The sequence below is a fragment of the Oncorhynchus kisutch genome, linkage group LG6, assembly GCF_002021735.2.
Source record: "Oncorhynchus kisutch isolate 150728-3 linkage group LG6, Okis_V2, whole genome shotgun sequence".
In the NCBI taxonomy this organism is placed as follows: domain Eukaryota; kingdom Metazoa; phylum Chordata; class Actinopteri; order Salmoniformes; family Salmonidae; genus Oncorhynchus; species Oncorhynchus kisutch.
The window spans coordinates 31,339,125-31,356,257 of NC_034179.2; the positions used below are offsets into that span (position 1 = coordinate 31,339,125).

General features: G+C 39.9%; 1 protein-coding gene across 1 annotated transcript; it reads left to right on the plus strand.

Moving 5' to 3' along the window:
• The first annotated feature begins 7,324 nt into the window (after positions 1 to 7,324).
• Positions 7,325 to 16,449, plus strand: LOC109891799 (gamma-sarcoglycan-like). The gene is made up of 7 exons (XM_031826607.1): positions 7,325 to 8,757; positions 9,181 to 9,282; positions 10,291 to 10,381; positions 14,428 to 14,547; positions 14,744 to 14,816; positions 15,847 to 15,970; positions 16,208 to 16,449. The coding sequence occupies exons 1-7, from the start codon at positions 8,560 to 8,562 to the stop codon at positions 16,379 to 16,381; spliced, it is 882 nt and encodes a 293-aa protein (XP_031682467.1). The 5' UTR covers positions 7,325 to 8,559; the 3' UTR covers positions 16,382 to 16,449.
• Positions 16,450 to 17,133: the final 684 nt, after the last annotated feature.

Here is a 17,133-nt window from a genome sequence, read left to right on the forward strand (position 1 = left end):
ATTTGTGTATGGACCCTAAAACGTTTGCTATAAATATTAGTTCAGAAACTAGCTATGAACCTCAGCTATCATAGCCGGTTGTATCAACTTCAAAATGGTCTGAATGAAATTAAAGAAGCCTATGGATTGAGTAGACTATAATATAACTTTGCCTTGGATACAAGTTAAATATACATGTGGTTATTACCATGCATGAGATCCCCACATTGTAGCCTGTATATTGAATATATCCACTGATCATGTACTCTACCTTAGCAAATAAAGGTGTAGTTCAGGTATGAATGTCTGTGAGGCATTCTTTTTCAGTCCTGTCTAATACCAGGAGTATCAAATTCCAGTCTTTGAATGATCCTGTGTCTGCATGTCTGCACATTGTAACTATGCAATAGACTAGAAACATGATTTGACTAGTTAAAGGCAGATTTGTAATTCATACACAGTACCAGTCAAACATTTGGACACCTATTCATTCAAGGGTTTTTCTTTATTTAAACTATTTTCTATATTGTAGAATAATAGTGAAGACATCACAACTATGAAATAGCACATATGGAATCATGTAGTAACTAAAATGTTAAATCAAAATGTTATTTGAGATTCTTCAAGTAGCCTTGATGGCATTCTTGGCATTCTCTCAACCAGTTTCATGAGGTAGTCACCTGGAATACATTTCAATTAATAGGTGTGCCTTCTTAAAAGTTAATTTGTGGAATTTCTTTCCTCAATGCGTGTGAGCCAATCAGTTGTGTTGTGACAAGATAGGGGTGTTATACAAAATATAGCCCTATTTGGTAAAAGACAAAGTCCATATTATGGCAAGAAGAGCTCAAATAAGCAAAGAGAAATGACAGTCCATCATTACTTTAAGACATGAAGGTCAATTTGGAAAATGTCAAGAACCGCTTGATGGTTTTTGCAGTCGCAAAAACCATCAAGCGCTATGAAACTGGCTCTCATGAGGACCGCCACAGGAAAGGAAGACCCAGATTTACCTCTGCTGCAGAGTATAAGTTCCTTAGAGTTACGAGCCTCAGAAATTGCAGCCCAAATAAATGCTTCACAGAGTTCAAGTAACAGACACATCTCAATATCAACTGTTCAGGGGCGACTGCGTGAATCAGGCCTTCATTGTCGAATTGCTGCAAAGAAACAACTACTAAAGGACACCAATAATAAGAAGACACTTGCTTGGGCCGAGAAACACGGGCAATGGACATTAGACCGGTGGGAAATTTGTCCTTTGGTCTGATGAGTCCGAATTTGAGAATTTGGCTACCACAGCATTCTGCATCAAAACGCCATCCCATCTGGTTTGCACTTAGTGGGATTATCATTTGTTTTTCAACAGGACAATTACCCAACACACCTCCAGGCTGTGTTAGGACTATTTGACCAAGAAGGAGAGTGATGGTGCTGCATCAGATGACCTGGTCTCCACAATCACCCGACCTCAACTCAATTGAGGTGGTTTGGGATGAGTTGGACTGCAGAGTGAAGGAAAAGCAGCCAACAAGTGCTCAGCATATGTGGGAACTCCTTCAAGACTGTTGGAAAAACATTCCTCATGAAGCCGGTTGAGAGAATGCCAAGAGTGTGCAAAGCTGTCATCAAGGAAAAGGGTGGCTATTTTGAAGAATTTCAAATATAAATATATTAACACTTTTTTAGTTACTACATGATTCCGTATGTGTTATTTCATAGTTTGTCTCCACTACTATTTTACAATGTAGAAAATAGAAAAAATGATAGGTGTGTTCGAACTTGGCTGGTGCTCTATACAGAAACAGAATCTAAAAAACACTAAACTACACTTCCTATGCATCATGTAAATACTAAAAAACGGGTTCATATCAATATATCATTTCCTTCATCTGCACTGATCTGAGGATGCAGGATAGGTGTCGTATTTCACCAAATGATAGACTTAATTTCAATCAGTAGAGAATGTGAAATGCTTTATTGAAAGAAGTTCATTATCCAAGTGTTATAGATACATAACACATGGATTATAAAAATTATAATATTATAAATACAAGTTCAATCTGTACTTCAATGCACATCTGGTGTGCATTATAAAACAGAGGAAGAAAGAGGTGGGGAGAGAGGTGTGAGAGTGTAACAGAAAAGGAAAGAGGTAAGAACAGAGGAGCAAGGAAGATAGCATATGATTAATGAATCACTAATATTCACTCAGTTCATCCCAATTACATAATAGTGTCTCTAGCGGTGTCTCCTAACCAGCCTTGGGCCCCCAGTTGGCCCAAAGTTTATCTTAAGAGCGGGTGAGGTGGCGATGATGGGACTGGGGGTTGGCATCCTCTCTCACATCAAAACATACCTGCAGACGAGACACCGATGGAGAGAGAGAACAAAAAAGGCTTAAACATGCTAACACTGTCAATCATCATAACCATCAGGAGGTGAAATGCAAAACTGACCTTGGATCATTAACTCTGGGACTACTACATCTCTATCTGTATTTCAATGTAAAGCATGTCATTGATAATACTTCCTGTTGACCCAACCAAGTGACCTCTCACCTCTGGTCCTGCTGTGCCCTCTGTGTAGCCAGTTCAGATGCAGGAAGGGTTCACCGACATAGCTGATATAACCTAGAGGATTTAGGGAGACTGGGGAGGGATGAAGTGAGGGAGAGAGACTGTTATTGAGAAAATAAGGTAGTTAAAGAGACCGTGTTCAACAGGTATCTGTGTGTGTAGCCTTACCTGGCGTCCACACTAAGTGGCTTCAGAGTACTTTATACTGAAAAACATGCACAGACACACGAGGACAAGCAATATAGCGTAGGCCCTCTTGCCTATTCTTTGAAGGTGGAAGGAGCCACAGTTATACACCTGAACCTGCTTACTGCACAACACAATCCATCGATCAGATTGATACATGAGTGTGTAAGTGTGGGTTATAGGGCGTGTATTTGTTCAAATGTTTTTCAATATGAGTGACTTAAAATAATGTTTTGTTTTTGTACAGACATCACCCCCTTACCTAAACAGCACCCTCACCTGAGAAGTAGAAATCAAAAGGAAAGAAATTGGGAATTGAAGAACTGCAGTTAACATAGCTAAGTAAATGGAAGAATACTGTTATTAAAATGTGAATGGCTCTTATACTCACAGACAATATTTTTACAGTTTTGGAAACTTTAGTGTTTTCTATCCTAAGCTGTCAATTATATGCATATTGTAGCATCTGGTCCTGAGAAATAGCCCGTTTACTTTGGGAACTTTATTTTTCCAAAAATGAGAATAGTGCCCCCTAGCCCCAAGAGGTTAAAAGGGCCTTTGGTTGTGCATAGTGTAGTCTATAGTGTTGCCAGGGAACAGCACCCTCTTCCAAGAAGTAGGAGATGAAGAGCTCCCGCTCACAGATTGTCTCTCTTGCTGCATTGTTGGACCCCATCCTTGAAACATCCTGCAGAGCAGCAGACTTCTCCTCTGGCATACAGTGTCCATTCTCATGAAGTTATACAGGACACAGGTAGCCTTCACAGTCCCAGATGGCCCTGGTCACCCAAACTTGTAACTATAGGCAATCGTTTTGAAGGAATCTCCAATTGCAAGGTGTTTGTAGGAACATGGAAGATAATGTCATTATTAGACGTTGATATCACCATGTCATTGTGGATTACTAAAGTATAATATATCTTATAACAAATCATGATAACATTGGGATAGATGCATGTGCACACACATGTGCATGTGTAGCATGACATCAGCAGGATCATTTCAAGTATAGCATCACAAATGAATGCATAAATACCACTTGAAGCTTGATGATGAGTTGATCATTTGACCCAGCTGTGTAGTGCTGAGGCAAAAACTAAAATGTGCCCCCCTTTGAGTCCCCAGGACCAGGACTGAGAACCACTGTTCTTTATTGGGACATCTTCATATGCAGACAGGGTTTCACAGCTCTCTGTATCTGAGGACAGAAAACAACAGGAGAATCAGACTTCATTATACTCAAATTATACAGCACTGAGCATTATGTTACTATTGTTACTATTATCTATGAGCATGCTTACTGGGAGAGGAACTACACAAAAGCACCTGCCCTTTGCAGAATAGCCTATTCTCTCACTTTGACAGTTGGGGCTGCTATTCTTTCACCCTCCGCCATGGCTTTTAGCTAGCTACCTACAAATGCATTTAGAGTTGGTTTTTTACAATGATAAATACACCAAGATAGCTAGCTAATATGAAGTTAGGTAGCTGGTGATATTTAATTCACTTAGCTAGCTATATCGTATGTAAAAGTTGGCCAGCCCTGTAGCTAGTTTGCTAATAATAAAACCTTTTTAAAAATGGTATTTACTTGTTGACAATTGGAAACAGGGCAAAATGTTTGTCAGCAGAGCGGTTTAGAGCATATTACTATTTACCTGTGAATAAATCCATTAAATGGAGAATGGATTAAACTGCCGCCCCTCTTATGCATTCTCATTTCCACGCCAAAACCACCACTGGTGTGTGTGGCCAAAGAGCTCTATTTTCATGTAATCTCACCAAAACACCAGTTCCAATCCAAGTGCCAACACCATTTGCAATACCATCTGTTGGATGACATGAAAATAGAGCTCTTTGGCTACCCATAACAGTGGTGGGATAAGAGTTGAAATGAGAATGCATGAGCAGAAAACAACCCCATACCTACTGTAAGAATGGTGGTGGATCTTTGATGTTATGGGGCAAAAATAATTCACTTGTCCTGGGGCCCTTGTTAAGGTTAAACAGCATCATGAACTTTACCCAGTACCAGGGCATTTTGAAATCTGGTTGGCTATTTGACCAAGAAGGACAGTGATGGAGAGCTGCATCAGATGACTTGGCCTCCACAATCACCCAACCTCAACCCAATTGAGATGGTTTGGGATGAGTTGGACCGCAGAGTGAAGGAAAAGTGTCGTGGAAGGATCAGAATTTGTTGGTAACATTTGTAAGATGTTTAATATTCATCAAATGTGTGTAAGTTACTTCTCATCAGAATGGTATTTTTGTGTAATTCTGTGGTGAGGTTGCAGTTATCTGTTCTATGTCAAAACTAAGTTGCATGGGCCGCTGAGAGGGGAGAGGTCAAAGTGTCATCATGTGTAAACATATCTTTCACTCCCTACCTTTTTCCCAGTGGAGAAAGGAGGGTTGCAGTGTCTGGAATCATTCTATGCTCCCTCTAATGTTGTTTCTATCTTAACCTATAGCCTCATTCTCCTCTCCGTGAGTTTGTCCAGGAGGTTGTATTTTGAGTTGGTTGTATCTAAATGAGAATTTGATATATGCCTGTTGATATGGAGGATTTGGTTTATGGTTTTGGGGTTTGAGAAAGGAGACAAAGCTGAACGATGAATTATGTCTATGCTGTCTGACTATGTGTGTCTTTGCTATTAAAAGGAACTCAGTTGCATTGTAAGGGGGCTCTCAGAGAATTCAGGGGGAGACACTGAATTTATCTGAGAGTCACAGGATTGTGATAGAGCTCATATAATAAAAGATGGACTTTTATAACTAACTCTGACTTGTGTGTGTGGTTTGCTCCCATGATTTGGTAAATAGAGGACATTTCCACGACAAAAGCATCCAACAAGTGCTCAGCATATGTGGGAACTCCTTCAAGACTGTTGGAAAAGCATTCCAGGTATAGCTGGTTGAGAGAATGCCAAGCGAGTGCAAAGCTGTCATCAAGGCAAAGAGTGGCTACTTAAATATAAAATATATTTGGATTTGTTTAACACTATTTTGGTTACTACAGGATTCCATGTGTCTTATTTCATAGTATTGATGTCTTCACTAATATTCAAGAATGTAGAAAATAGTAAAAATAAATTAGATTGTGTGTCCAAACATTTGACTGGTACTGCATATTGTTAATCAAAATCTTTATCAAGGGTGTCAATAATTTTGCACCCCACTGTATATACAATATGCCATTAGTGTTTAGGCCACATAGCAATGAAATTCCTCCCTTCACATTACTTATTGTAAAAGTATAGACATTTTGGGGTATTTGTTTCATTAGTCCACTGTTGATAGTCCCAAAATGTTTTGCACGTCAGCAATCAAGTTTTCAAGATATAGAATGATATGATGCAGATATGATTCTTGTACCAACAACCCTTACCATGGTACCATGGTGATTTTAATGGTTAAACATTGTAACTTCACCTGTAGGGAGATTCGTTGTTGTAGGCTTAGGACTAAATCAAAACATTGGTAATGCATGTATTGGTCTTCAAGTGGCTCATTAAAATGTGTGTATACTTAACAAACAGCTGTGCAAATTACTTTCCAAAATGTGATTTAAAGTTCCGAATTAATTATGTGTGCGCACTGGGATGTGTAAACTCCAAATCAACAAACCTGTCCTTGCGTGATGGCACCCAGGCGCACTGGAGTGGCATGTTTGTAGTGATAACGCCCCCACAGGGATTTAGAATAAGCAGCCCATTATTAACACAACATTGCATAAAGGCATCATATCACTCATTCTGGAGTGGAGTTCCAGTCCAGAGATGTTGAGTTGACAGGGTCGGGGGTCTTCTTTATATCCAAATATCCAAAGCTGTGGCACCGTCACACCTTTAAGAATTTGCGACAATCTGAGTTTCAGGATTGGCGCTATCGCAACAAGGTAATATTGGTGTAGGTATCAGACAATCACTCATTTTAAACGACTTTCTTTGCCATGAATATTTGGTTTTACGCCTGTAAATCCAACACCAACATGCCAGAGACGAGTTTTCTAGTCGTGCAGTCTGTCAAGACGGTAAGACATTGAGGTATTTTTGTTTACAATGAGGAGGATTTGAATAGAGCATGCACTGACCGACAGACAGAATCGCATGCGGAAAATGAAACGTGATGACTCGTGTTCATTCGTACAGTTTAGGATATGTTCGTTCACAGCATCTCCACTTTGAGCGAACATTTAGGTACAATCCTTCTCTAGTGTGAAATTCTGAATGAGTGAATTATAAAAAATGATGATATTATAAAACCTGTCCTTGGTGCTGATTGTTTGTCAACAGCACGTTTTAATTAACAATATCAACATGCATAATGAATCATATGCAATAATTATTAATATTATTACAAAAATCTATAGGTAATTCTGAAATAATATCAGCAGCCCTTCAGCAGAATGCTGTACTGAAAACATCTTCATTTTCTAATGAGACTGAGAATCACTTGAACTACTGTATATTTTATGTCTCTTTTATCTCATATACCTGACTGGGTTTTTTTTCTGCTATTCTGCAAAAAAGTTTTGGACAGAGAATAATGACATGGTTTTTCACCTCCAATGGATACCCATAGGTAGCCCATAACTTAGGCTGAACAAAGAGAATGGAGAAGTGAGGCAGGCAGCGAAATGTGGGTACCTAATGTAGACGATATAATGCAGGAGAGCAAGCCAAAGTCCTCATGCGGAGGGATGCTAAGCATCACTCAGTCAGTGCCGATTCGGGGCGTGATTCATGGCATCTTGCTGGTAAATGCCAGGTCCATGGGTCTGAGCTACATACAAAAGTCCCATTGCCTCTGCAAAGGAGGGAAACTTTCTCTCTGAGACTTTGGTAAGAGATGCTTATTGTCATTGATTTGTCTGTCATTGGTTAAGGAACAAGCTAGTAGTCTGAAGATTCTGCCCTATTGTTTATCATGTTGCATCTTGCATGTCATATGAATTAAAGTTATTTTTAAGTAGCATATGTTATTTCAAGATCAGAACTATTTTTGTCGCTATGGTATAAAAATGTGTAATACATCCCCTGAACATGAGTCGGATGATGTAAAAACCAGCAATCGCTTAAAGTTATGTTACGGAAGATTCATTTTTGACCATCACACCACTTATTCCCATAGATTGTTCCCCTGTTTCAGTGTGGGAATACTGAACAGCTCATTAGGATGCTTTGAACAGGAACTGAACTGACATGTAATTACTGGGGAGATTTAGCAGAGTTGTTCCTGTTTTTCTTAAGGGGTTCTTCACAACAAGATCTCATTAGTGTTCAGTGCTGTTCATCCTTTTGGAGGCAAAGTTATCATTTCCATCTCATCTTGTTCCCATCAGTTATTTAAAGCATGCAATGTATAGATTGAGAAATGTACAGTTCACAAATACATTTAGGATTTGGGGTCTCATATCCACTCTAAAAATAATTTCATCATACTGAAGAGATGCCAGAAATTAAAAACGTCTAAACATCCAAGATTCAAATTGACTGGACTTCTGCTCTAAAGGATAATTTCACTCTCACCACGTTGAAGCATTTGGTTTTCTGATTAGTTTCTAAACAAGGTACTGTATAATAATTGTTTATCTAAATAAAGTAATGCAACAGCAGATTACATGACTTCAATGCAATGTGGTCACACATATAACAGCACATTATTGCATCTTTACTTCAAACTTGTATGACTTGTACACATAACATGTTGTATGAACATTTTTCATTGTGATGCTCCATGTTTATGCTATGTTCCCCAAGGTTGTAGGTAGCCTATTCTGCAACAGTGCTATAACTGTCCTTCTCAGCTGATGGTTTTGCAGCAATACCCCCCACCAGCAGAGGGTGCTGAAGGCCCGGACACAGAGGAGCAGAATGATGATCACAGGCTAGGGGTCTATGGCTGGAGGAAGCGCTGCCTCTATCTGCTGGTGCTTCTCCTGCTCTCCACCCTGCTGGTCAACATTGCCCTGACAATCTGGATCCTCGGGGTCACCTGTCTCAACACAGTGAGTGCATTTCAACAGTATTTCTCTTCTCACCTGCTATGAGGTTCCCTCTGACAATTTTGAGTAGGTGGCCAGGAGAAGGATGCATGAAATCAAATTAAATACTTTTGAGACTCACAAGGAGTACATGCTCAGTCTAGTTTGCTCAGTTCAGTATTTATCAGTGACAGTTGCTTATTACTAGACATCCTGGATGAGATAGCCTATCTTGAAATGGGTTTTATCTATAATAAAACAGGGAAGTCATTTATACACCTTTGTCTAGTTAAAGACCATCGAGGCATGTCGGCAGTCTCACAAAACACTTCAGATGTACGATAAGATAACTTTAACTCTTCTGGAGGAGAATATCAGCATATTACAAGAGCAAGAATGGCAAAACAGAGTTTGTATTAAAAGTTGATTTCCTCCTGACTGTTTCAGGAAGGAATGGGGCAGCTGAGAATAACATCAGATCGGGTGAGGCTTGATGGAGTGTCCGAGTTCCTCTTCTCTCTCTACGCCCAAGAGATACACTCCAAACAGGTCAACTAATTCAAGTTCTTTACATTGAACATTTACATATCTTCCTGTTTCCCTCAATGTTCTGGCTAACTCAGTGCTAACTCCACTTATACTGAATGAAGTGTCTGAGCCATGAGTTGAGGACCAATGAAATCATATTCCCTTGCAAAGATTGCATCATCATCCCTTTCACCATGAATTAAATATTTTATTCATCAAATGTTTTTGTGTAAAAAGATAGTAACATAGGTATTTCATTCACATTTAGTAATGACAGGATGCATTTCAAACTTCATCCACAGTAAAAGTTTTGTATGACTTTTTGTTAAATTATTTTATTGATAGGAGAGGTGGGAGGTGGTTGTGCATTGATAAGCACACCAAAGCCAGCATTAACAATACGTTCTACAATAAAGACGGCAGTTCAACAAGCCTATTTCACACCGTAGCCTGCTTGATTGGCAAGATAACTTTTATAATTTTGATTTTGCCACAAATTAAAATGTGGAACTGACTCGCCCATGGATTGACGTTTCAGCATTGTCTCAAGGAAGAGTTTGGTGTTTGACTAGCTAGTTAAAGCCAATTCATGCTTGATCCGAAAAGGTGGTCGGAGGCGCAATTGCGGAGCCTTCAGAGGTATGCAGAGGCCAAATTGAGCTCCATACTGCATTGGCATGCGGCGCACACATTTTGTAACAATGCGGGAGACTCTGTATGGCCACGCATTGACATGATTGGTTGACGGTAGGTGGGGCTGAAGGTCCTGTATAAATACAAACTCACATTCTTGACGACATCCTTCACAACAGTTCTGCGATGCTCCGCGAAGAGCAACACATATGAATGCCTTGCCTTCGGCAGAGAGAACAGGCCGTATCACCGTAAATGAATGAAGCCTGAGCTGGAATGTGAAGCTAACTGAAGCTGGCTAGTTTTAGAAAACCCTGAATAGATTTAGCTTTAATTGTAGTATACCCCTCTGATCAGAGTGGCACTGCACTCAAACACTGTTCTCTTGCTTCACAGGACACCTCCCTTCTTATCCACTCTGAGTCCCAGAATGTCACGCTCCAAGCCTGCAATGGGGAAGGAGGTGTGTTAGGTAGCCTTAACCTGGGTAAGAGTCCATCTTTGCTAGCTACAAGAATGTGATATATAGTGCTATTATGACTCAAAACATGCTTCTAAGGAATCAAATTCAAAACTAGTATTTTTTAAATACACTTTTGATGTTTAATAGATGACTGTATAATGAACTCATGCTGATGTATCTATTAGTTTCACTGTGGCACTGATAAGATGCAGACCTACTGGACTAAATAGATTTATGAGAAATGGAGATGTCAAAAAAAGCTAGGTGCAACTCTGAATAATCAGAAAGGATGGCTTTAATGTATTCAAATCAAAATGCCATAGATGGGATGCCTCCACATGAGCCCTGAAATATATTATTCTCAGTTTATGGGCTCATATAAATATATATATATATATATATATATATATATATATATGATTAGATCCCTACATTTGATGGCTAATATAAATAGCCTGTGAGTATTTATCAAAGTAGATGTCCATGCCCCCGCTGAAATCTAATTAGCATAATAAAAAAACACCCCCCCCCAAAAAATAAAAAATAAAAATCTGTCCGTTTAAGCTAGAGATATGTTTTTTTGCATTGGATGCATTTCAGTCCACCGCATTCACCGATGTCGCACTTCTGCACCTGCGGTGAAAGGTGACAGAGCTAGAGCGGTGTTTGTCAGACCATGAGACATCCCATAAATCGGTCTTCTCACAAAATAGTCTGTAGCGTCCGAACAGTTTGGCCCACAAACTATTATGACCCCTCTATGGAAAGATGCTCTACGACCCCCACAAGCGTCTTGGGACTCGTCTGAAGTCGGTACAGCCGATCTGCCAACTTCTGTCTGTAGCATTCAAACAGTTTGGGGTACACGGTAATGCCACTCACGAACACATACATGTAAGTTGTGGGGCCTGTGGGAGTCCTAGAGCAACACAAGACTCGTCTGATGGTCCGCCGTCAACCATTTGAAAACATTTATGGAAATACAGTATATATGGAGACTGTTTAGTGCTAAAAATAAAGATTCCTGATCTTTCTTATACACTACATGACCAAAACTATGTGGACAGCTGCTCGTTAAATATCTCATTCCAAAATCATGGGCATTAATATGAAGTTGGTCCCCCCTTTGCTGCTAGAACTGCCTCCAATCTTCTGGGAAGGCTTTCCACTAGATGTTGGAACATTGCTGCGGGGACTTGCTTCCATTCAGCCAAATAAACCTACCATTAAAATTATAGACTGATCATTTCTTTGTCAGTGGGCAAACGTACAAAATCAGCAGGGGATCAAATACTTTTTTCCCTCACTGTATGTGCTTCAGCACTCGGCCGTCTCGTTCTTTGAGTTGGTGTGGCACAATCTGTTGGTCCGTGTGGAAAATATTGTATTTAATATGTTTTAGGCTAATAGCATTCAGGCCAATTTTTCATGAAAGTGTTTTATTTAGATATTTTTGGAGAAACTTCAAGGGGTCTGAATTCTAAATCAAATAGCTAATTATCCTTGGTATCACCTTAAAACAATTCTATAGAGTTTAGAAGAACTCCCTCTCCCGGCTTAGACTGTTCTGGGTTATATTAGTTATGAAGGTAAGACCCAGATGCAGACAATGTCGAATTAACAATGGTTTAATAATCCAACAGGGGTAGGCAAAAGACAGGTCAAGGCAGGCAGGTGTCAATAAACCAGAGGTGGGGCAACGGTACCGGATGGCAGGCAGGCTCAGGAAGAGTGGTCAGGCAGGCGGGCTCAGAGTCAGGACAGGAAAGGGTCAAAACCAAGAGAGCGAGAAAAAGGGAGACTGCGAAAAGCAGGAGCTGAGACAAATCTTAGTCGATTTGACAAACAAGACGAACTGGCAACAGACCAACAGAGAACACAGGTATAAATACACAGGGGATAATGGGGAAAATGGGTGACAGCTGAAGGGGGGTGGAGACAATCACAAAGACAGGTGAAACAGATAAGGGTGTGACAGGTTATAACATAATGAGGGTGAGAGCGGATATCAACATTAATTATCTCCCAACTTAATGTATTCATGCTCAATGCTCTTTAAAATGTCTGTGTCCTCTCCATGTACTACAGTTGAAGTCGCAGGTTTACATACGCCTTAGCCAAATACATTTAAACTCAGTTTTTCACAATTCCTGACATTTAATCGTAGTAAAAATTCCCTTTCTTAGGTCAGTTAGGATCACCACTTTATTTTAAGAATGTGAAATGTCAGAAAAATAGTAGAGAGAACGATTTATTTCAGCTTTTATTTCTTTCATCACATTCCCAGTGGGTCAGAAGTTAACATACACTCAGTCAGTATTTGGGAGCATTGCCTTTAAGTTGTTTAACTTGGGTCAAATGTTTCTGGTAGCCTTCCACAAGCTTCCCACAATAAGTTGGGTGAATTTTGGCCCATTACTCCTGACAGAGCTGGTGTAACGGAGTCAGGTTTGTAGGCCTCCTTCCTCGCACACGCCTTTTCAGTTCTGCCCACAAATTTTCTATAGGATTGGGGTCAGGGCTTTGTGATGGTGCCTCCAATACCTTGACTTTGTTGTCCTTAAGCCATTTTGCCACAACTTTGGAAGCTTAGGGTCATTGTCCATTTGGAAGACGCATTTGCGACCAATCTTTAACTTCCTGACTGATGTCTTGAGATGATGCTTCAATATATCCACATAATTTCCCTTCCTCACAATGCCATCTATTTTGTGAAGTGCACCAGCCCCTCCTTTCAGGTTATGTCGATATAGGACTCGTTTTACTGTGGATATAGATATTTTTGTACCTGTTTCCTCCAGCATCTTCATAAGGTCCTTTGCTGTTGTTCTGGGATTGATTTGCACTTTTCGCACCAAAATACGTTCTGTCACGCCCTGACCGTAGAGATCCTTCTATTCTCTATGTTTGTTTGGTCAGGGTGTGACTCTGGTGGGAAAGTCTATGCTTTCAGTTTTTTTGTTTTTGGCCGGGTATGATTCTCAATCAGGGACAGCTGTCTATCGTTGTCCCTGATTGGGAATCATACTTAGGCAGCCTTTTTTCCTTTTCTCATTTGTGGGTTGTTGTCTTTGTTTGTGGCATGTATAGCGTTACAGAGCTCCACGTTGATTTTGTTGGCGACATTTAAAATAAAAGAATGTACGCTTACAACGCTGCACCTTGGTCCGGTCATTTCCTTGAAGACGATTGTGACACGATCTCCTTCCTGAGTGGTATGACGGCTGCATTGTCCCATGGTGTTTATACTTGTGTACTATTGTTTGTACAGATAAACGTGGTACCTTCAGGCGTTTGGAAATTGCTCCCAAGGATGAACCAGACTTGCGGTCTACCATTTTTTTTCTGAGGTCTTGGCTGATTTCTTTAGATTTTTCCATGATGTCAAGCAAAGAGGCACTGAGTTTGAAGGTAGGCCTTGCAATACATCCACAGGTACACCTCCAATTGACTCAAATGATGTCAATTTGCCTATCAGAAACTTCTAAAGCCATGACATCATTTTCTGGAATGTTCCAAGCTGTTTAAAGGCACAGTCAACTTAGTGTATGTAAACTTCTCACCCACTGGAATTGTGATACAGTGAAATAATCTGTCTGTAAACAATTGTTGGAAAAATGACTTGTGTCATGCACAAAGTAGATGTCCTAACCGACTTGCCAAAACTATAGTTTGTTAAACAAGTAATTTGTGGAGTGGTTGAAAAACACGTTTTAATGACTCCAACCTAAGTGTATGTAAACTTGAGTAAAATATAAATGTGTTTTGGTAATGACCCTCATTAACTCAATGGATCCCATTTATGAAGCACCTTTCATCTCAGAATCTAAGCGTTTTTAAATATTGGGGTTAACTCACATCTCCCACTACCTACTGTATGTGTATGTGGAGATAGCAAATAGCTGTTCTGCTGAATCAAAACACTCTCCACACACAGTTATTGCTGTGTGGGTAGATGTGTTTGTAACATTTGAACTCAACCCACTGTGTGCATCCATTTACTTAAGTGTTAATTAAATGCCTACTGTGTTTTAATCACTTTGGTAATATAATTTATTATTTGTATTTAGGTCCACAATCCATGGAAAGCGTAGGACAACATTTTGAGGTGATGACAAGCACTGGGAAATTGTTATTTTCTGCTGGTACAGAACAGGTAGTTGTTGGAGCGGATAAGCTAACCATTACAGGTATGTGGGCATTTCACACTATTCAGAGAAACAGTCCAACTTTGTTTAATCATGAAACATCCTTTGTTGTTTTGTCTGATATACTGTAACTGTCAGGGATATGGTAATACATACAATATCTGCATACTGATTCACATGATGTTATTATAAGAATATAATCTAAACTGGGCAGTGCTCCTACATTTGTGTTATACAGGGTCTGATGGTGCTCAGTGTGAACATTCCATAGAGACATCCCTGGTCAGGGCAGAGCATTCCATGGACTTGAGGTAACTTTAAAATGTTGACACCTAATGGCAGTTTTTATCTGATCATAGGGGAGAGAAGCCTTTGCTTTTCTTCTATTGTTAAATTAGAGTTTTGATCATTTTGTCTCCATTTCCTGTGACAGAAATAATCCCACCTTGGGTAAACAACATAACGATTAAACGTAATTTGTTGTCTTACAGTCACCATATGTATCACACAGCAGGGCAACATTTCCCAGACATCTTCTCTCTTCAATATAAATGTCCCATCAACAGCAGTGTCCGCAGTGGTGGAGTGCAGGCTGCAGCACAGACGTAACAGGCACAACAGTCCCCTGCTCTGGGGTTAGGAGCAGCGTGTGTTTCCTGTGCCGTTGTTATCTCTCCCTCCATCTTGGTTTCCCCAGTGTGTGGCCCCCAGAATGCACAGCGCTCTGCTCACTCTCTCTCCCTCAGCATACAAAGTGTCCTACCTTAACGAATCGTAATCCTAATGCCACACACTCCATGTACTGCCAGTGGGTGGGAGTAGAGACCTCCTCTTTTGTGTACATGAGTGGGCAGACCTATAAATTGGGACTTATGTATTTAGGGGCTTTACTGTCGCTGTAAAGAGATGCTTTTGTGGAAATATGTAAATCCAATTTACATGTTTAATTAAGATAAGAGGTATTAAGCTAATTTCTGATTTGGATGGATCAAGGGGTCTCATAGCAACAGCTTGGAGATGGTGTGCATAAATATTCATAGTCATTGGCTCATATTGCTCGGTGAAAACCCCCAGTGAATTTGTCCACAGTTCTTTCAGTCTCTGCCGATTTCCAACAAATTAAATTCAAATATGTTCTGTATTCGAATTGATAACATGACTAAATACATTTTAATGTAGACTGAATAAATGTGCTAAACTGGTAATGTGTGTATTTTCTGCCACCTATAGGCTTAATTCAAGTCCAATTCAGCCTTCTAAGTGTAAAGCATGCACCATTTGTGTCCATTCTCTTATTATCTAATATTCTTTACCGTATACTCTGTCTTTCTGTGTGTTCAGGCTAGAGGCCCCCACCCGGTCCCTCCACCTGGATGCTCCAAAGGGAGTCCACATCAAAGCAGTGTCCGGCAGCGGCCAGGCCGTGTCCAGCATGGACATCTCTCTACTCTCTATGGACGGAGTGGTAAGAAGAGGCACCACTAAATCTAGGATAGCACACATGGCAACACTTTTTTACTTCAGTGTCCTGATTACAATACTTAATACACCTTTTACGAATTCAATTGCATTGGAATAAGGACACTGTCATGTTTCCAAATATATTTCTTATTGTTAGCAAAAACTAAATGAATGTCTTATGGTTCATGTGCTCAAACAAATAATGAATATAGCATCATATTATTTTCCTCTCTTTCTGCAGTTGATTCTGGATGCTGAGAGGGTGCAGCTGCCCAGGTTACCTCTGAGTGGAGAAGGAGAGAAAGGGAGTCCTGGGGAGCAGTTGTATGAAGTGTGTGTGTGTCCTGATGGAAGACTGTACCTGTCCAAAGCTGGTCACACCTCCACCTGCCATGACAACAGTCACAATTGTTAAAAGACCACACTCTATTATCTTGAGATTTGTATTTACCTGGGATCATCTTTATAAATACATCATCATCATTGTGCAGTCAGTCGTGTCTTGCCTGAAAATTATGCAAAGTGCATATTAGAAAAATATGAAAGTTCAGAAAACTTTTAATAAAACAACATTTGTATATTTTAATCGTTTTTTTTCACAGCTTCATATCTAAAATATGTACATGCAAGGTGTTTTACTCTAGTGGCACCAACTATGTTACCTGTTTTGTCTGGGAATAGTTTCATTAATTATATTTGTGGATATTTTCATCCCTTTCACAGTAAACATATGTTGGTTATGATGTTGTACAACCGGATAACATGTATGATACTATACGACCTATATGATATTGTACGACCGCTATTCCATCCATAACGTAACCTATTGTCGGGTAATATATCATACTAAACGGAGAGAAACAAATGCATTTTCCAAATCCTACCCATTGCTATGAAGACAGGTTGATATTTTGAACATGCAGTGTACATATGTGATTCAAGATTGTTCATAATGTTCAGGGGGAGCTTGATGCGCTAGTATCTGGCAGGCGGCAACAGTATTTGTTGAAAAAGTAGCCTACCCAATAGCCGTGTCTGCGAACTACACTTCTGACTGGGTATTTAGGAGTGGGGCGCGGTATTTTCTAGGAACCTGTTATGGAATAAACGCTGTTGCCTTATCTTGCCTATGGTAGCATCATATGTAATGTCCACCAGATATCTACT